The sequence below is a fragment of the Mixophyes fleayi genome, chromosome 4 (genome assembly GCF_038048845.1).
Source record: "Mixophyes fleayi isolate aMixFle1 chromosome 4, aMixFle1.hap1, whole genome shotgun sequence".
Taxonomy (NCBI): domain Eukaryota; kingdom Metazoa; phylum Chordata; class Amphibia; order Anura; family Limnodynastidae; genus Mixophyes; species Mixophyes fleayi.
In genome coordinates this window covers 144,130,804-144,152,386 of record NC_134405.1, presented here as the reverse complement: position 1 = coordinate 144,152,386, position 21,583 = coordinate 144,130,804, and the positions used below count along the sequence as shown (strand labels likewise).

At 40.0% G+C, this 21,583-nt stretch overlaps 1 protein-coding gene across 2 annotated transcripts in view; it reads left to right on the top strand.

Annotated features, from left to right (window-relative positions):
• Nucleotides 1-21,583, top strand: part of LRGUK (leucine rich repeats and guanylate kinase domain containing) — a 75,162-nt gene that overhangs the window by 30,621 nt on the left and 22,958 nt on the right. For both annotated transcript variants that reach the window (XM_075208545.1, XM_075208544.1), the window contains exons 10-11: nt 3,346-3,452; nt 17,311-17,430. In XM_075208545.1, the coding sequence (XP_075064646.1) occupies nt 3,346-3,452; nt 17,311-17,430 (227 nt within the window). The remainder of the gene's footprint in view (nt 1-3,345; nt 3,453-17,310; nt 17,431-21,583) is intronic.

Below are 21,583 nucleotides of genomic sequence, written 5' to 3'. Positions count from 1 at the left end.
GCGGCATCTTGAGTGTTCAGAAATGTATTTTCATATTCATTATCAGTATGGAGATTTCAAGTCCTAGAAATTGCTTCTTCACAAACTAGCTGTGAAATCAATTACATTAAAGGTACAATTCAGTCTAAATGCACAGCTTAACCAATCACATCTTTTGCATGAATCGCCAAAGGCAAGCAATCTGATCTTTAATTGTTTAATGAAATTACAGTTACATATGCCAGTAATCCCGTCCTACTGATTTCAGAGGAATACATTCTTTCCTTTATTATGTTCATGTGGACTAAGCTGTAGTTGTACTGTAAATAAAAATCCACCCTAACAACTTGGGTGAAAATTTGGTCACTGATAATGAAAATAGGATCATGCCATGTGTGGATATTGTATCTGGCAGAACCTTTGGCACTACTGACTTAACCACTAGGTCCATCTCTAGGTACTGTGACTTAATGTCACTCCAAAACATTGTTTGTTCTTGCACCACAGTTGCTGCAAACCCCATCGGTCACTGTTACCTCTCTCTAAGTCAGGAGGTTCAGCAGCTTGTCACAGGGAGCACACAAATAAAAGTAGGATTGAGATATCACTTGTGAGCCAGTTAGGGGGAGACTGTGATACACACTGCCACATGTCTAGATCCCATAGGGATAGGCAAGACGTAATTATAATGCAACAGGGTACAGGCATAAAACGTGGGACAAACATGACACATAGGGGCCGATTGGAGCAGGAAAGATATATGATGACATATGAGATTGGAGCAGGAAAGATATATGATGACATATGAGATTGGAGTAGGAAAGGGAGGCAGCCAAGACATAAGTGGTCAGTAGCCAGATGTTCTATGATTAAATCACGATGAGACATAATGAGGTAGACAAGTGGGGCTCAGCTGGCATGGTCTAGTAGACAAGACTTATCGTAGCTGAAAAGGCTGGAAAACATGAACACCACAAATGAGCTTAGGTTGCTGCACTGGGTATAATCAGCCCCCAATTATTGTTTTCTGAATTATTATAATGGAATTGCCCACCCTGCTGCATGAAAGAGATGACAAAAGGTACAGTTTAATTATTATCACCCTGTTCCTAATTTACAGCCACGTTTTTTTAAACTTGTCCCTAGAAAGTTCTCCATCTTTCAGTGTAGACCAGCAGTATAATGTCATTTCTGTAATTCTGTACTTAACGTAAAAATCGACCGATTGTTATCCTCAGTTTATACACTAATATTTCTTTGAAACTAGTATTTAAAATTACATAATTGCAAAACTTAATATATTATGATGGGGATTGTAGAACACTGCGTGTGACATAAGTGTTCCTTACATTGAAATTATTGATTATGAACGTGCTGTTCTTTTCTATGTTTGCTGTTGTTGATTTGTCCATTTCCTCTTTACATCATATGATTGTTGCCTGTTTACAACTGTTTTCCTAAATATTGTCTACTATTCCTTGTTGTATGCTTACTTTTACTCTTAGTTACTATTACGTGTCTGTGAGGGACTTCCATATTAATTAAGGATTTACTTTATATGTATACACTACCTTTCAGAGAGCCTCCTAAATGGTATTTATCTCCATTTGTATGTGAACTGGGACCTTGTGTGGATGATACTTTTCATATTGGTTGTATACATCTACAATGAATGTAATTGAATTACTAGATAGGACAGAATGGATTGATGGAAAATAAATGCACTGGGCATTGCAGCGGCTGATGAGAACATAAATGAATTAAGGCTGATTTCTGTGGCTGTGAAATATGAGTGGACAAGTGTGGTTTATAAATGAATTATGCGTTAGGGTATTGGAATAACTTGAACTGAAACTTCTGAATCTTGTATGTATGTTTTTAATACCCCGGTGAAGTGAATGTCTGGAAATGAAAGCAAAATTATGTATATCCAGATTTTTAGAGATCTGACGTTAATGATTTCTCTGATTATTAAAATTCTTTCCATATGCAGAATACCACTTTTTATTCTGTTTGCAATTTGTGATTCTCAGTATTTGTATGGACCTGTGCAGAGTGCGCCACTCTTTATTTAAGATTACTATTTTTGTGTATCCATTTTCAAGTTTCACCTTCAGAGACAATTTGCCTAGGAACAGCCCAATAGGGGTTAGAGATGAAATGATGATAGACAGGACGCTCTAGGCCAATAGGCTTGTAGCGCCCCCTCACGTTCCATGCCAGGCTAATATGCCATAGGTAGAAGAGACAAACTCGTCCTTAAGTTAAAATCCGCCTTCCTTCAACCCCCCCCCCACCCCAAGCTTATGTTCCTGTGTTTTAGAAAATCATTTCCACTTAGCTTTATAAAAATGTCACCAACATTCGTTTCCTTTTCATTAAAATCAGAACTTTATAGCAGAACAGAGACATGAAGGATTGCTACTAAGGGTGAATCATTGTCTTTCGCCTTTACCATGGGAATACATCAAGATGAAAGCATTTCTATTTTTTTGTTTCGTGTTTTCTTTTCACGTTGGAGAACAATTATTCTCTAATATTTTGAAATGAATTTCAGTTTATACCTCTCCTTGTCACAATTTTGCACCACAAAATTTTGGCACCCCCCCAAAAGCTTTGCGCCTTAGGCTGCAGTGTAGTCAGCCTATTGGATTAAAAGAACATAGTGGTGTTTTAAGTAATATCAAAAGACTTGAGGTAGCTGCCTATTGGTGCTTCCAGTACTCAATGTGTAAAATATCAGCCATTTATCCACTCCGCCTTCTCCAGCACATTAGACAGTGTAAAGGCTGGTTCCTATCACATAAAACCTGCAGTGTTTATAGAGTGTATCTTTAGTAGTGTGGCAGGAATGTGAAAGGTGTAACGAGTGGATATGCTCAGGGTTACTGTGGCTGATCTATATTCAGTGCTAAAAGTGCCAATGTAACATGGGCAGAACTAATTATGAAATATGAGGGTTTACAATAGATGAGTCGGATGTCACTGTATAGTATAGTCCAGGGTTTCCCAAACCCAGTACTCAGGGCTCCCCAACAGAGCAGGTTTTCTGGATCACATGTGACATAATTAGGGCCACCTGTGGATCTGTTTCAATGTATCAGTCAGTAATGAATACACCTGTGCTCCAGCAAGGAGATATGGAAAACCTGCACTGTTAGGGAGCCCTGAGGACTGGGTTTGTGAAACCCTGGTATAGTCTGTAAATCTAGCAAATATTACATATTTCGCTCAGATTAATTTTTACTGGAAATGCAAACTGGGGCACTTGTTTTTCTTTCAGACGCTCCCTGCTAGTTAGCTGTGTAAAACTAGTAAAAGATGATATGACAATGTTTGTTTTTTCACGTTCCGGACAATGTTTAGGTGGCAGCAGTGAATAAGTATGACCCTCCTCCAGAGGTAATTGCTGCACGCGATCACATGGCCAATGTTATGTACAGCATGATTCAACCACAAAAGATCTTTGACAGGTAATCTCAACACTTGTAGCATTGTAAGCAATAGATGTTGATTTTGAATGTTGGACAGAAAAAGGGTGAGCAAAATCAAGTCACCCAAAAAACAGGCTGGTTTGGAGTTTTATAGACATTATTTAAAGGAATATTCTATTTAAAAATTATTTCCTAGAAGATTTCTCTTTCTCCTAAATTTTCAGTGACCATTTCTGTCCTGAGTCCTCTGTCTATGGCTGACCCTTTCCAATGTGTTACAAACACAACACACATTATTGGGTTTGTAATGAGTGGTGGAAATTGCTTTCTTTGCTCCTCTATTGTTAGCTGATCATGATGAACAAAATAATGCATAGAAGGGGGCAGCCATAGAGGGGTGATCTATGAGGGCAGGCCCACCAAAGATAGCAAATACGATAAATATATTTTACTAGAGAGTGCATATGGCAAATACTTACACCTAGGATAGAGATTATAGATCCCTAGAGTCTATTTTGCACAATTAAACACTAAACAAAATCCATATAGGTGCAGTTTCCCTTTAAAGAATTCTCACCATATGTTAACCAAATGACGGACAACTGGGAAGTTGGGAGAAACTGCTGGATATGAATTTTCTCCTGTTTCCTCAACATTGAAGGATTTGTGATTGCATAATAAGGGGCCCAGAACTATCACTACTATCTTGAAATGGTCTTAATTATATACATCACAGACTAAAATATTCATGCAAAACACAAACCTGGGGGTGTGTGTATGTAAATTTTTTGATGTCTGTCCCAGTCCCACGTGGTGCGGAATCCGCACATCACTGACTTGTGTTTTGTATCGATGTATATTAAAGTTATATTAACCTTTATTAACTTATAATTGTGAAGTACCCAGAATAAACCACACAGTGTTCATGCAACATTTTTATTGCAGGAAAAAGGTACAAAAAATTTTACACACACACAGCTGTCTGAAAGATCCGCATGAGAAGTGAGCGCGCCCATAGCAATCAGAGCGCAGAGTACTGCAGAGTATTTTTTTAGTATTTAGTATTTTTAAAGGTGCTACTGGTTTGTGGCAGAACAGGTCTTGATGTCGCTTGGGTTTCTATTCCCTTTGATTTCTTTATCTATGATACAAGGAAATATTTACCATTTAACTTTTATATCTGTAATTTATATTCAACGACATAAATACTCTCATTTTCTCACCTTGCACACTGCTCGAGATCAGTTTATATTTTGGTCCCTGTGGCGAAATCGCAATAATAGCGGGCTTAACCTCCATACATTCTGGAAAACAGGCGCCATTTTGGTTATTATAACGGTACAGGTATGTGCCCAAAGCATTTAGTTGTCTACACATGTTCACTGAAATACCTTTGTGTAGAACTTCTTTAGTATATTTTTCTTTTTCAATTTTTTCTTGTTTGCTAACAGGTGTAACATTAGTGGTATCAGTGGTATCTAAACAGGCCTTCTCACCGTAAATTTTTCATTCTGACATAAAAAAATTAGGTTACAAATAAGTTTACATTGCTTTATGTGACACTAGAATGAAATAAAGTCCTTCTAACAGGTACACTACATGTGCTACTGACCTTTTTTAATGTCGTTGTCGTCCTGGTCCAGTACTTTGACCATCATCTCCACCTCTACACACGGCCGGTACAGTGAAACTGCGAATGGCTCATTAAATCAGTTCCAGATTATGTGCAATGTGTCTCCACAGTACTATACTGGCTAAAATAGCATTGTAAATGTATTAATATGTATCAATATAAATGTTATTGTATCAAAATGTATTACAGACTCAGATCATGTAACGCTGCAGATGCAATGTGTCAAATATCTTAATGTTTCACGCAAACGTAACCATTGTTAAGTGTATTCAGCCAAATAGTTAATTCAGTCAAGCCATTCCATTGTATAATCAAGGTTACAGAGACAGTATGTCTATGGCTGAGTACATAGTATATGTTTTTCACCTGATTATCGGGTCAATCACACGATAGACTCACCGTTCAACCTGATATCGATTAGTGTGTACGCTCCAACGATGAACGATTATTGTTCCAAATCCGTTGTAGCATTTGATTTGGTTTTTAAACCAGACTAAAACTCTTGTTCAGCGATTGAATAATGTTGTACTGATTGTACAGTGTTTATGCACTAACGATCTCTATAGAATGTGCAGAGTCATCTTTTCAGCTGATGGTTATGACAGATGAAGAGCACAGGTCAGAAGATAAATCTTGTAAAAAGTGCTTAGTGAGTACACTTGAATTGGCATGCTGATCAGGACTTTTTTTTTTCAGTTGCTTGTAAAATCGTTAGCGATATCGCATCGGGAGAAATTTATTGTAGTGTGTACCCAGCCTAACAGTTAAATAATTTAAGTATCCTCTAATAGAAACAGACATACAAAAATATAAGGCGCTGCAAGACTCCAAATTATTATCACTCTGCTGCAACTCTCTAGGGACATAATCTGGAACTGTCACATTACAAACAAATAAGCCAAAAGAAAAAGAGAGTGCAAGCATAGAGTGATATTAATAGAAATGTATTTATTGATCAAATATTTAAATAGCACATAAACAACACATATAAACATGCATCTCATAATATAACCAATAATCTGGAGATGGTCTCAAGACTGGCCAAGGTATGGTCCCTAATAAATGTGGGATCCAAAATGTCAATTATGTGCCGGTAACATAAAAATATATCAATAATTCCAGAACACAGTCTCACAGAGAGTAACAATAAGAGAGAGAGAGCTCCTACAGCTCCTGCACCCCTGGTAATGCAGAGGTACACTTTTACTTTATTCAGTAAAATAAATGGGCATGTGTTCTGCAACAAAGACTTTACGCCTCTGACAATATAAAATGAAATGCCATCTGTGTAGAAACCACGGTGGTTACCCTCCGTGGGATTCAACTCACTCAGTTAAACCACAATATATCCAAAATAAGGCTTTATTACGCCTGTATAACACCATACAACATTCACAAGCTACAGGGTAAATGGTAGCATGTACCCTCCAGCAGCCTCATGCTTTCAGCATTCCAAAGTAACAATCTCTGTATCCTTCAGAGTCCTATCCTCCCGTAGTATTATCGCTACCGTTTAGCTAGATAAATCATAAAAATACACAAGAGAGAGCGCTAAGCTTAAAACTTCATGTCATCACTTTAATAAAATATTCAAGTAACATATAGATTATAAAATATTAAACTCTATTTCATTGTTGGTGGAGACTAATAGTCAAATCCCAGGTGCATTTGGCATTACATATACAACCCAGATAATGATATATAAAAGGGTAATAAAATACAATCATCAACGTTCACAGATAAAGTTCCTATAGATACCACTGCTGTCAGGCTTCCAATACAGAACACTCCTGTGGTGTGCCATCCATATAACTCAGCTGCGTGTGAATCCAATCTCCTGCTTATTATTTAATTTACCTTTGCAGTTACGCGGGTTCCCTGGTGCTTGTAACAGTGCAACAGTCCGTGAAGTCAGCACAATCTTTTCTAAACTAACAATTTTATTGAAGCCCTGCTCCCATCTACATGAGAGGGAAATTAATGGAGGAATGGCATCTACAACAGTTGCCTATGTGAACCAGTCGAATGGTAGCAGGAATGAAGACGTCTGGCAACTGTGTCATATGGCTGTAGATGCATGGTGATTAGTGTATTGTAAAGATGAATATAGGCACAGCAGTGGTCATCTGTGTTTTTTTAGGTGGGGATGCAGAGATTGGATTCCTTGTTAAAATGCTTTACAGCTGTTAAAGGACCCGTATTTACGCCATAATTGCGCACGCTATCTTCTTCTTTTGTTCCTGGATACACTTGTTATCTTACCATATGCATTTACGCTTTACCACGTATGACACGCCTACTTCAGACCTTTAAACCTGATTTACTGTATCACACATTTATATATATATATTATCTCCTATATCAAGACATTATAAATTCATAACCACAACGCAGATATATATGTATGAAATAGAATCTTTACTTGTACAATAATGTAATAATATAATTTCGATAACATAATCTTACACACGGTACATATAATAGATGGCATTCTGTGTGTAGGTACAATAACTTATTAATTATGCATGTGTGTGTGTGTGTGTGCGCATGTAACTGTGTGTGTGTATCTCAGATCATCTTACAATGTAGTCACCATCCAAAATGGCTGACTTGCCATGCTTGTTGCAAACTCATGTCATCTCACAAGGCCTCAACGTCAGGGCAGACCCATAACTCATTACATGCAGTATTAGCTAGTCCACCACATATGTCCACTAACATTTCTTGTCTAGCAGAGGGGGGGGAAGAGATCTCTACAAAACTTCCCAGCAAGAGTCTTTTCACACATCTGTTTAACTAGTAGCAATTACACACATAGGGGGGGAGGGGATGAGAGCACAGACCAGCCAGACGATTTACCAAATACAGTCAGTATTAAACTCAACAATCAGAACTTCAAGTGTTATACAATACAGTATGAATATCTAGCAGATATTCACAGAGAAGCCACACTATTGCTACATCAAATACAATACTATTCAAGTATGAAGTCTATTGTATTGTTACAATCAAACTCCTAAGATATTACTAATTTTAAACTCTTAAACGGCATCACTTCTTAAGCAAAATAAACACTTACTACAATGACATCTAATTCTATGACTATCCCATGCAACATTACTTTCTATGCTTACAGTATTACCTTAAACAAAAACCATTCTTAACAGCTAGACCACATGGTCTGTGACTCTATAAGAAAGCTTACAACACAGCCTATTGTAGCTCCTATAGTCTATAGATCACTAACAATACACAGAGTACATTTTACTCATATTTACAATGTCAGCAGAGCCCTATTAAAGGGCTCATATATACTTTACTATTTTTCAGTCCATACAGGGAGATAATCCTTGCTGTGTGTATCTGCGTAATCAGTCTGATCCAAAAGGGCAGTTTTGTCTTCAGAAGTTAATTACAAAACTTCTGTGGGATGGGCTGATGTATCTGATTGGAGGCCAATTCCTTTGATATGTAAAAGTACTGAGCCTCAGTTCCTTCATACAAAAGCTTATGTACTTTGATATAGTGGGGAGAAGAGAAAAGTTATTTAAGGAAGGAAAATGATATATATATAATAATCAATTATATATATCTTCAACAGTCCCCCTGTTTGTCAGTGTCTGCAATAACAGTTAAACTGACAAAAATCCATTAATTTTCCATCTTAACGTAATATGTTTCAGAATGTGTGAGTATATGTATGCGATGAAGCATTCAGTTTGTAATAAACATGAAAATGCAATTTTTAGTATAAAATATCAAGTAACAAAGGGGATCGGCGCTAAAGGGCCTCAGGCGTCGGTATGTCTGATGAAAAAAAACCTTTTTCTTATTTACTGACAGCAGGAAAAAAAATCAACACATGTCGAGGCACACCCCTTTAAATAATCCCTCAACAATTAAATCTAATTTTTGGACAGTCTCTTCTTGGTGTGATGTCTCTGTGATGTCATCCTCTTCACAAAGTACGATGGGAGTCATCTTTAGGGCATCTGTGTCCAGGTCTCATTTGTGTCCAGGTCCTGCAGTCTTCGGATCCATTCTGTCATCTATTAGAGGTGTGGTCTGCTACAGCTGGGCACCGCCTTAATTCTCATTATCTATTAGGGAACAAACAGAAAATATCAGTTGTTTTGAAATCTTAACTTTCTCCTACCCATATGAAGTCTTCTCCGTCCGGTCCGCCTGTAGAATTCTTCCGATATTCTGCCATTCTCCGTTTCTGGATTCCTAGTATGGGAACAAAAAACAAGAAACTCTTCGGAGAATTTCCCCTTTCGAGCGTGGTTAATTATCTGACCCTGCCTGCTGATGATTTAAGAATAAATTCCAGGTATCACTTCGATTCTGAAAACCATTTAGTGTCATTCTGCAACCCAGGCTGCCTTTATTTAATTTTTTTATTTTATATATATATATATATATATTAATTCTAACTATCCCCCCTTTCTCCTCTACAATGATCTCGCTATCAATTGGGGAGAAGAAGCTTAGGAATCGTGATCTGAACTTTGTTAGCCTGTGGAGACAGAAAAGAAACATGAGTATACATACAAAACATGTCATCATTTATTCAGAGAATTCACTGTGTTTGAAAATGTACACATTCCCTTTTTACATCAAGTTACCCCTGTGGTATCTCTTCCGAAAATGTTATGTTCTACCACCTTTGCTGGGTAATGGATCTATGTATCTAATTTGTAAACACCACCTAAGCAAAGCATGTGAGTGTCCCTAAAAGGAACTAAATGTTAATACATCAAAGCAACCTCTGATTTATCTATACTCTTATAGGCCATTGCCCCTCCCCCTGTTCCTGGTGGATAAAGTACATTATCCTGTATCAGGGCTACCTTTAAATGGTATCTAGAATACATTATACAGAGAATATTGTCCTAAAATTCCCAGGATAATATGAAGGAGGGGAGGGGGGGTTCATACCTGTACCTTACACAGTTTGTGACCTTAGACATTGTTATGATTTAGAGTGATAAATAATTTATCAAATCTTGCATAACTCATCACTATTATGTTAATATTACATACATTGTACATTATTCTCTGAAAAGAAATAAAAATAAAAATCCTGCCTCATGCATAAAATCTGCAGCTTCAACCACAGCGCTGTCATCAGCGCTAACATTAAGTAATCAGCACTATTTAGCACAATTTCCAGTGCTAACAAATACAGCGCCAATAATTGCGCTAATCCAGCACCAATTACTGCTCAATTTCAGCACCCCGTCCAGTGCCAACATTATAATCCAGCACCATATCCAGTGCCAATTACTGCTCAATTTCAGCACGCCTTCCAGTGCCAACATTAGGCAGCGCCATTTTCAGCGCTAAAATTAAATACAGCGCCAATAATTGCGCTAATCCAGCACCATTTCCAGTGCCAATTAAAATATTCCCTACACTATTCTAACATTCCCTATTATTTAATACTAGCTACAGCGCAGCTTCTCTGCGCCATAACAAAACTCATTGTTACCTGTAATCCGTGTTACTTCTCACGAATCCTCATTGTTGCCACTAGAAAGATCCTCTTCTTTCAGGACGTCTTTCTCCTTGCAGCAGGACTTAAAGAAACAATACAACAACGAGTATCCAAGAAATTTTCAATTTAAATTTTTTTCTGTTATACACTTGTGTATTAGTGATTTGTATGAATATCTCCCTGTCTACTGAGTGGAAATGCTGTTCTCAATCGTATAACGATTGGTAATCATGTGCAGATATGGTTGCACCCAGCCAGAATAGCTAATAATGGCTTTACCGAGTAAACATTTTCCATGATCCGCTCATAATTTAAGTGTCGCCAAAGCCGTGCCCACTAAACAACTGTCAAAGGCGTGTTTCTACAGAATTTACATATTGGAGTACCTCTATGGATTACCTAGTACACTTAATCTACAAGATACAAGCAACTTGAACTATCCATTTAACATAAAATATTGTATCAACCCAAAGTAACTATCGGCGTATAATACAATTTGCGCCTTTTTCCGCTATTTTCGTCACGTCGAATAATACGCACCCGTGACATCTCCGATGTACTTTAGAGGCATCTTTCTACACAATCCTCAAAACAATCACCTCCTACCACTACAATACAGGACAGGGTGTCCCAGCTTTCACGCTTATGCGTTCCTGCTAAGAATCCGTGAGCGCTACTCCCGCAATTCTTTTGTTTGACAGGGTTCTATAATACCCAGATATCACACACACCTCTTGACAAAAACCGCCAAGTACCCAAGAGTGAAAAACAATTCTAGATTCGCTGTAATTAATTATATATCTTCCAGGTCTCAAGTAAAACAATGTTATCAGTCCAAACCTCTTTCCAGAGAAAGCGTACGCTAATAACACATAAGTATCACCTCCTTTGTGTACCTATGCTATTCGTCCCCGCTCCTCTACCGAATTAGATTAACAATATAACAATTTTCACTACTATATCCTAGTATATTATAATTAAAACAGCCAGGGCTAGGCTCGCCAATGTTATTATATATATCTTCAACAACAGCCTTATACTAAAGTGGGTGAATTTGCAGAGATGGCTATGCATAAATAGGAGCGATGACAATCTGGCGTGAATTTGACATGACAGTTTAGGAATACAAATCAAGCAATTTAGTCCAAAAGTTTAACTAAGAATGGGCTTACTGCAGTTATTATACCACACTGGGTGTTGTATCATATGTGTAGCATAAGTGATAATTTAACAGCAGATTGAGAGCCACAGGTTGCTGATCAAAGTACAGAACAGAGCACAAAAACAAACCTTACGAATATGAGCTTGGGAGACTAAAACAAAACAGTCTGTGTTTCTGTCATTGATTTTGTTTTGTTTCATCAATATGTTGTTGTTAAATATCTTCTTTAAAGCTTCACAAACATCTTTTTGGGTGACTAATTATGTTGTTTAAAATGACAGTAGCAAAAAAGCACAACACACCACCTTTTAAAAGGTAGTAGCTAGGTACTGTAACCCATAAAAAAATAAAATACTAATTTAAAGCAGTAATTCCACATATAATTTTTTTCGTTTAAATAGCAAGTTAAGTATCTTTTAAACATATATCTGATAGGGGGCGTAGTCTGAACGCCATCTTGTGCTGTCGCTCCTAAATGGAGCTCCATCCCATCATGACTCCAAGGACCTGTTTAGCAGTGTCTTAGGCTATCTGGCCAGGGTGCCGACCTCCTCGACAACCCCTCTACATTCTTGTGACCCCTTTGAGCTTCTCGGCGGGTCACGGGCAGACAACTCCAGCGCCAATGAAGTTGGCAGCTTGCTTGGTATGCTGCCGTCGACCCTTGGCAGCTTCCGATGCTCGCTCCTGACGGAGCACTCCAAAGTGCACCTGTACATACCTTCCTTTAACCTTCGGGGAGATACCATAACTAGAAGGAGGAATTTTTTCTCTTTATCGAGTAGTTCCTACGCCTCATCACAGCATCGGTGGCCTAGTGAGTAGACCTGCGGACTCCACATTGGGTGTGGATGCCATATTCAGTATCCGTTTAGAGTAAGGGGTCTGTCCTGGGGCCCATCCTCACCCTACAATACACCTGAGAGGCCTACATATGACCCAGACCTCCAGCCTCTATTGCTCCCATGGAAGGCAGCGGCTTCCTTGCTATTAGCACGTCTACCTGGCAGAAGTGCATGGCAGCCTGAGCCTCTCGGCTATCAGAACACTTTGCCTAACTCCCAGGGATCCTCACTGCCAGGCTCATTTTAGCCTATGACTTGAGTCCCTCTCTCAGTACGCTAACAGATGCATCAGGGCTGAAGACCCTGCACTCAACGCTACACTGCCTGGCAGATTTGAGCATGCGATCTTCCATAACATCCCACTTCCTACATTGGGGTCACCACCGAGCCTACCTAGGCTACTGTGAAGATAGGTGGTTCCCAAATCACTCGGACATGGTATTAGGGGAACAATAGAAGGATGATTAATTCTGCAGAACAGGATTAAATATAGCACGGCCACGTAATGATAGCAGGTCCACCAAGTGAGGAAATCAGTTCAAATAAATCCAGTGAGATATGTTCCACGATGCATCTCTGGCAGAGCATCCCCTCTTGGCCAAAAGTTAGTCATACACGTCCAGCTCCCAGGGTAGCCTCTTTTATCACCTCCTAATCCCACCTTGGGATTTGTCTGTCCAGGGGAGTTGCAAAAGGTCTCGATTGGTGGGCTGCTTACATTATCCAGCCCCCTCCCCTACCTCCCCAGCTGTCTTCCCTCAGGTGACCCCTGCTGGGTAACGCTCCTGGCTGGCTGTAGACTCAATAGTGGATAATAGGGAGCAAACAGAAATAACAATGATAGCTAATTCACTTAACTCCTGAGTGTTCCTTCTGGAGGTGGAATTTAACCCCTGAAGTACCTTTCCAAGGAGATGTTATAGTTACATCACTGATACTTCCTGTAACAACATAGCTAAAAAGTGCATTTCATTCAGGTATACCATCCCCGTTGCTTTACAGTTACTACTTGCCATTTGCTCGTAGTGATAGATGTGTGCTACCTTGCCATACTATTATTTTGTGGTCTTACGTGAGCCTATACATTTGTATTCTATTGCTCTTTGATACCATATCATTAGAGTTCTACACAATATATATGCTGCAATTCATCACTTGGCACTCATCTTACTCACCAATACTGTTTCACCCTAACCAGGATGATTTCTGGTTGAATCTAACATTGAGCTCTCTGCCCATGCCTACTTGTAATTGCTCTGCAACTGTCTTTGCCATGACTTCTGGTGGCATACTCATGTTCATATAATAGGATACTTTTGTTTATCCCATCACTGGTGTCCGTTTTGCATTCACTAGGCCATTATGGACTACATTACTACAGCTTTGCCCTCTGCGGCCATTATGGCCCTGATAAAGCTCAAACCATCCAAACCTGCAGTTTAGACCACAAGCTTCATCATCCTCTGCTGGATCTCTATGAGTGAGGATTCCCATGATGATGCAAATAGTGACTGCCAACAATCCTCTACGCCCCCCTCCTCCCTCGATCCCCTCTCTCAAGCAGATCCCAATGGTCCTCTCACCATCACCATATGTTGATTCTTACTCCTTTCAAATCTGAACTTGTCTCTGACGTGATCCTCTATTCGACACATTAAAGCAGATGTCACAGCTATAAGTTATTTATAAGACCTCGCACATTGAAGACAAGATGGAGGAACTTGTTGCCTCACATAACGCTTGGCTCACAAATCATGACCAACTAGAGCAGTGGGTCCTCTCCTTGACTGACAAGATTGCAGACATAGAGGATCGCTCCAGACGAAACAGCGTTAAGATTCATGGCATCCCAGAATCAATTTTAGCTATGGAACTGTTAGCCTACGTGACAAAGCTGTTCCATAAATTGCTCCCTACAGCCTCTGACCACGATCTACTTATCAATTGTATCAATAAGCTGCCTAAACTGAGGTCTGGCCAAGAAAGGGCACCCCAAGACTTTCTGAGTTTGCATTTCTTTCACATTAAGGAAAGCATCCTGAGAGCAACCAGATTGCCTGAGTCAGTAGACTTCCTTTGTGATATGCAGCTATTCCCAGACTTTCCAGCCACCACTATAGCTAAATGGAATGCCCTGCAAGACCATGGGTTCACCTATCGATGGGGCTCCCCAGTTAAAGTAATCATCCTTAACTCTAGCCATATCATCTCTGTAGTAGATGAGGGTGTTCAACTACTGAAGTCATGTGATATCCAGACTACCATCTTGGATTCACACCTCAACCACCAGCTAAAGTATTTGAAGAGTTATCCTGTGGTGAACTGAGTTTTGTATGTTTGTGTCTTCTCTTTTCTACAGCTGGCCCTCTCCTTGCTGACTTTAACTCTTGCTATGACTCTCTGCATTTAACTATCAATGTGCCTCGTCTTTGCCTTCAGGGATGGCCCCTCATTAACACTTTTCCGCAACCTCCTAACCAGCGAATGCAGCAGTATGAGGGTTCTTCAGTGGTAAGCTGCACAAGCTCTAGTGCGGAATGTTTAGTGTTCTGGTGTTCAGACTGCTTTTTCTCTGGTTTAAACCCTTGTAGGCCTGCTTGTGGATACTCAGGTTCCTTTCCTTCGGAACACGTTTTGAGAAATTGAAGAGAATAAAGAGTTGTTTAATTATTTTGGGTGATTTCAATATCGTTTCAGATCCCAAGATGGATAGATCCTCCACAACACAATCTCGATTGAGATCGGACACTGTGGGCCCTTCTATGGCATTAGGGAAGTTTTTAGCGCAATTTGAGTTATATGATTATGGAGGGTTATGGCCCCGGGGGAAAGGGACTACACGTACTGTTCCTCAGTCCATAACTATTACTCTCTTATTGACTTAATTCTTGCAGATAAGTGGTTGTTGCAAAACACGTGTGCGTCTTGTATCTTCAAAATGTCATGGTCAGATCATGCCCCATTAATGTGGATTTGGAAACATGCTCGCTTGCTTACTCCCCCTGGTCCGTGGTGCCTGTCCCCATATCTGCTTGCATCACTAGAGGCTAAATCCACTAATAAGGATGCCCTTGACCTATTCTCACTAATAGCCCGGCCAACACTTCAGTTTTTACCTACTGCTGTACTCTAAAGGCCGTTATTCGGGATGTAGCCATCCTGACTGGTTCCCGGATTAAGCAGGCAAATCTCCATCTCCAAAAGGATTTAGAGACTAAGGGCCTGATTCATTAAGGATCTTAACTTAAGAAACTTCTTATTTCAGTTTCCTGGACAAAACCATGTTACAATGCAAGGGGTGCAAATTAATAATCTGTTTTGCACATAAGTTAAATACTGACTGTTTTTTCATGTAGCACACAAATACTTAATAGCTTATTTGTACACTGAAATTTAAAGTTGATATTTGTGTGCTACATGAAAAAACTCCTTTCTCTAGAAACTCTCAATAAAACCAACCCGTCTTCAACCCTTAAATATGAAACAGCCAAACTGAAGTCCAATTACACAAGTTACTGATGAAGCATGCATCTGATTAATCATTTTTTTAGCTGTCCTCCTACAAATCATTATCTTCTTTCAAAATCTCCCTGGAGGGAAAACAGGTATGGCTACCAGGCACATTCAGTCTGCTACACATGTCATATGACGGCAGAGGGGAGAGATCTCAGGGTAGCAGGTCACAGTGCAAATAGAGCTCAAAAGTGCATTACAAAGACTTTGCTTAATACATCATGTGACTGTGGTTACCATGAGAGTCCATGGCACTATGTAGAATGATAAATTGTTAATAGTAGTCTGGAAAAAACAAAGTAGAAATTGTAATTAATAGGCTTTTTATAGCCTGTCACCTTGATATATGTTAAAAACAAATATCATGTTTTAATGGGATTACTGCTTTAATTAATGAAAAACTAAGAAAAGCAAAGGATGAAATGGGCAACTGTTTATTTGTGCTATCTGCATTGTATTATTACAGTGTGAACACGTGTAATGTAATTGATGAATGACTTGTGTAATGCCAAAACAAGTAAAATAAAATAGTGTGCGATCATGATTATTATATAGAAACCTGAGATGTGTCCAATGCAAATGTATCCCTCATGTGCACAATTCAAGAATGCTAATGCTGCAGATAGTTGTTGTATAAAGCAAATGTATTTGTTAGGCTAGGTACACATTATAAAAACTTTCGATTAATTTGTTATCATTAACGATTTTACAAACACTGATTAACCGCCTTGTTATAGCTTTCCACATGTCATTACAAATGTGGTTAGCTTCTGTGACTCTAAAACGAAATATTCAGTCTCAGAAGAAACAAATAAATTATTCTATCTACAGCACTCTCTACATTTATTCACCGGGACATGTTCATTGCCGGCATTGGCTGAAAGGACCATGACTCTGTAAACTTTATGGAGATCGTAACTGTGAGTGCATACACACTACATAATTGGAAGGTGATTGGAACGACATTATTAGTTTTTCTGACCAATCACATGAACCGATGATCGGTGCTTTGGAACGACTATCAGTCATCATGTAAGTGTACACACTAGGGCAATATCGGGCCGAACAGTCGGTGTACGGGTGTTTGGCCCAATAATTGGCTGAAAAACCTGTAGTGTGTACCTAGCCTTATTCAGTGATAAAATGTATGTTACTAATTTAGATAACTTTGAGTTTCCAAACTCCCCATGTGCAAGATCAGAACACCTACAAATCACACTGACAAGCATTTTCCTTTGTTACAGTACATTGCCCAATCTGGATACCCCTTACCCAATGCTAGTGCTGACTGGGCCCCAGTCTTGTGGGAAGCGGGAACTAGCTCACAGAATGTGCAGGGAGTTCAAGGAGTTCTTCCGTTATGGGTAAGACATTCATCTTTAGCTATGCACAGTGTGCTTTAGATCAAACAGAAGATGATGTGTTATTGGTTCAACATCCAGTGTAAAACAAGCAAATCTTTAAAGATAGATACCAAGATTAAACTGCTCTTTGAAGTTCTAATCCTAGATTTAAGGGCAGGGAGCTTATTTACAACAGGAGTGTAATGTTAGATAAAATGTTTCCTTTGTTCTACATGTGATAAAGCACATAAGGACATAAGGACTTTTTTGGTCAGATGCATTTTTATGTAATAAAAAGCTTCATAGACAGAATACTGCCTGAAGTAATAACAGTTCTGATGTCCCCTCACTCTCCTAATTAATGTAAGCCATAACTGATGCTAAACCAGGTAGAAGTTCAGGAGAAAAAAAAAATAAAAGTTTGTTTTAATTGAGGTTTTAGCACTAAAGTGGTAGGTTAGATGTTGAGTTTACACCTTTGCATAATCTGCCTCTTCAGACTTTCCGCCTCTTTGCAGGTGCACTTCTACTTTGCAGAGACATTCCCAGAGAGTGCAGTAAACATGTGAACCATCCAGGTGCATTGATGTAAAACTAAGGCATTTTTCGGTGCGCATTGAGTGTACTTTGTAAATGAGGTCCGCGGCCAGGTAGCGGCTAAATCCTAGGATGCATAAAAAGGGGAATAAACACACGTAATGTAAACATGATTACCTTTAGTTATGTCACTAGTTGCACCACATTTGAACTACGGGGTACAGTTTTGGGACATGGGACAACTTGAGAGGCAGGTAACCTCATTTTAATAAAGGCTATGGTTAAATTATGGAGATTATGGTTATAAAAAATTAAGCTTGAATTCTTTGGGGAGAAAAAAGGCACCTAATTAATATGTATAAATATATAACATGCTCAATAAAAAGATGGTCGAGGATACAATGAGAAAAGGATATTATCTGAGTGAGTGATCCAAGGAATTTACTAGATTGCTATCGTTGAGGCCATGAAGGATTTTTTTTTTAACTGAGAGGCAAAATTGACAGCTGTCATACTGAGGGTTTGGTTTTGTTTTCCTCTGAAGACAATGACAATCTATGGTGAAGGTTGAACTTAATGGATCTGTGGTTTTTTTTTTATCATCACTAACTATGTAACTTTAATTAACACACAAAGGGCTTCATCTAGAGTTAGGAGGAAATCTAGCTGAAGGCTGCAGATTTGCTCTTGGACAAACCATGTAGTGATGAAAGGGGTGCACTTTTTGCATGCTGGGAACACACTGCATACTTTGGCATATGGCACACAGATACTGGGCAGCATTTTAACGCTGCAATTTACAGTTGATCTAAGACATACCCCCCTCCCCCCAACTCTAAATCTTTCTACACATTTTAAACTCGCTTCCCCTGCACTACAAATTAACCTTTCTAATGTAAAATATTTGCTCTTTCTAGCTGGGATAACTCCCAAATTTAAATATGGCTTAAATTGTATAGTATTAAAGGAAAACGCATGATCCTAGGAATACAGATAATTGTACAACATAAAAGATGCTCAATCAGTAAATGGTTTATTATTTTCTGCAGGAGCATAACCACAAATTCCATTAGCGCAAAATATGTGAGGTGCTAATCCTTTTAAAGATCACATTATAAAAGTACTACTAAATTAAAAATATATATTTTATTAAAGTAATTGAAAAAAATAAATGCCTGCTGCTGCCACAGAACATAACCTCATAGCACAACCTTGAGATTATACACACGGCACTTCCTGGTCAGGGCCGGATTAAGGGAATGGAGGCCCCTGGGCTAAGGAGGCCTCCATTCCCCCGTGAGGCCCCCAATGTGAGCCGCCCCCCGTGAGGCCCCCCCCCAAGCACTTACCTGTCAGTGCAGTCCTCCTTCCTCGGCGCGCTGTAAGCTCCTTACTGAGGAGATCTCGTGAGAGTTCGTGAACTCTCGCGAGATCTCCTCAGTAAGCTGATTACTGAGCGGCGCCGGGGACGGAGGACTGCACTGACAGTGCTCAGCAGCATTGATCGGGATGGGGGCGCCCCCGCCCCCGGACCAATCAATAATGCTGCTGAGGACTTTGAAGGGCCCCCTGGATGCCCGAGGCCCCTGGGCTATAGCCCAGTTAGCCCTAGGGTAAATCCGGCCCTGTTCCTGGTCTACATAGTTAATGGATAACACACCTGCCGGTTAAGCCATTTATTTACTTATCTATCCAGGGTCGGACTAGGCCATCGGGGGGTCGGGTTATCTCCCAGTAGACCCCGACCCTGATCGTTCCCCTCTTCGTTGGTGGGGGGAGCAGGTAACTTTAAGAAAAAAAATAAAATGAATACTCACGTGAGAGCGGCGCTCCCCGACTCCTCTCTGCTCCGTTCGCACTAAATGTCGGGCGTGACGTCATCACGCCCAACGTTTAGTGAGGAGTAGCGCAGAGAGGAGTCGGCAACAAGAGAGATGACAGAAGACAGAAGAAGAGAAGAAAGAAGCAGATAGAAAAGGTAAATGCAAGAACGGAAGCAAGGGGGAGTAAAGGCAGCATGGCAAAGAGTGAAGGGGGGCCAAAGCAGCATGGCAGAGTGTGCAGGGGGGCCAAAGCAGTGATGCACAGTGTGATAAAGGGGGGCCAGGAGAAGAGGGGAGCAAAAGCTGCATGGAGGGCGCAGTGTGATCATAAGGAGGCACAGTAACGTGTGTGTGATGTCACAACAGGCTTTTGGCAATGTAATGTGTGTATGGTAGGTGTTAGCTAACTAATGGGTGCTATCTTGTTTGTGTGGTGATGGTGGAACAATTTAATTTTATAGTGGGGACTATTAATTTAAGATGGGGTGGTTTGGGCGCTATTAATTGAATGTGGGGCTGAGTTTGAGGAGCATGAGTTCTATTTATCAAATGTGAATATGAATTATTTAATGGCAGTGACGGTTGCGAGAAATAGGTATATTTATTATAGGTAAATGCTATTAATTTATTGCTGTGGCTGTCTGGAGGGAGGGAAATAGGTTTATTTATTAAATGTGAATACTATTACTTTAATGTTGTGGCTGTAGGAAGGCCTAAGTAGTAATTGTGGGTCCTATTGATTTAACGCCAGGGCTGGTTGGAATTTTCTAAATATACCATTTTTTTTCCAAATAGGGTCCCCAACAGTCCAGGATCCAGACAAGCCGCAACTAAAGAAACCAGCAGCCTCAGGTGGTGAAAGTGACAAGAACAGGTAGGACAGTCTGTCAAATGTTCTTAGTCTAGTGGGACAATCTCGATTTTTGGTGACTGTTCTGCCCAATCTAAGGGGCAGGTCAAGACTATGTATTCTTTATATACTACACTATGGTGCTAGCTGTCCTTCGTGGGCTGACCACTTCCTCTCTAGTGTCTGGTCTCTCCTCTTTGATGGCTGGCCACACCCCCTCTGGTGGGCCCCTAGAGTTGCAGTCCCCAGTGGGCCCTTCATGCCCCAGTCCAACACTGTATCTCATACTTGCCAACTCTCCCAGAATGTCCATGAGACTCCTGAAATTCAGGTCTGTCTCCCGGAGTCCCAGGAGAGTAGACAAGGCTCTTGCATCCCGCAATTGCCTGGCCAAAATAACGTGATTTGCGGTGAATCGCGTAATTTTGCCCCCCCACGCCAAAACTGCACGCTGCGGCAAGATTGATTTTTCTTGCAAATCGTTATTCCTCTGTTGAATCACTCTGTATGTCTCTACACTGGATGCCTGTTTTCTACCGAATCCAATATAAAATACTCTTACTAACCTACAAGGCCATCAACAAAGCTGCACCAACATACATCTCCTCTCTTGCCACAAAATATCTCCCAACTCTGCAACTCCGTTCTGCACAAGATCTGCGTCTCTTATCCACACTCATTACATCCTCCCATTCCCAATTACAGGAGTTTTTCCGGGCTGCACCCACTCTATGGAATTCTCTTCCTCGCACAATAAGACTCTCCTCTAGTCTACAAGCTTTCAAGCGTTCTCTGAAAACCCACCTCTTCAGACAAGCTTATAACATTCCTCAACCACCCTCTTAACCTCACTACATTACCCTATTACCACCTGTTATACAGGTACGCCTTGACCAACATTGTTGTGTGACAGGATCATTTAGCTTATGAGTCACTTTTACCTTTGCAGTCTGGCTGCAAATGT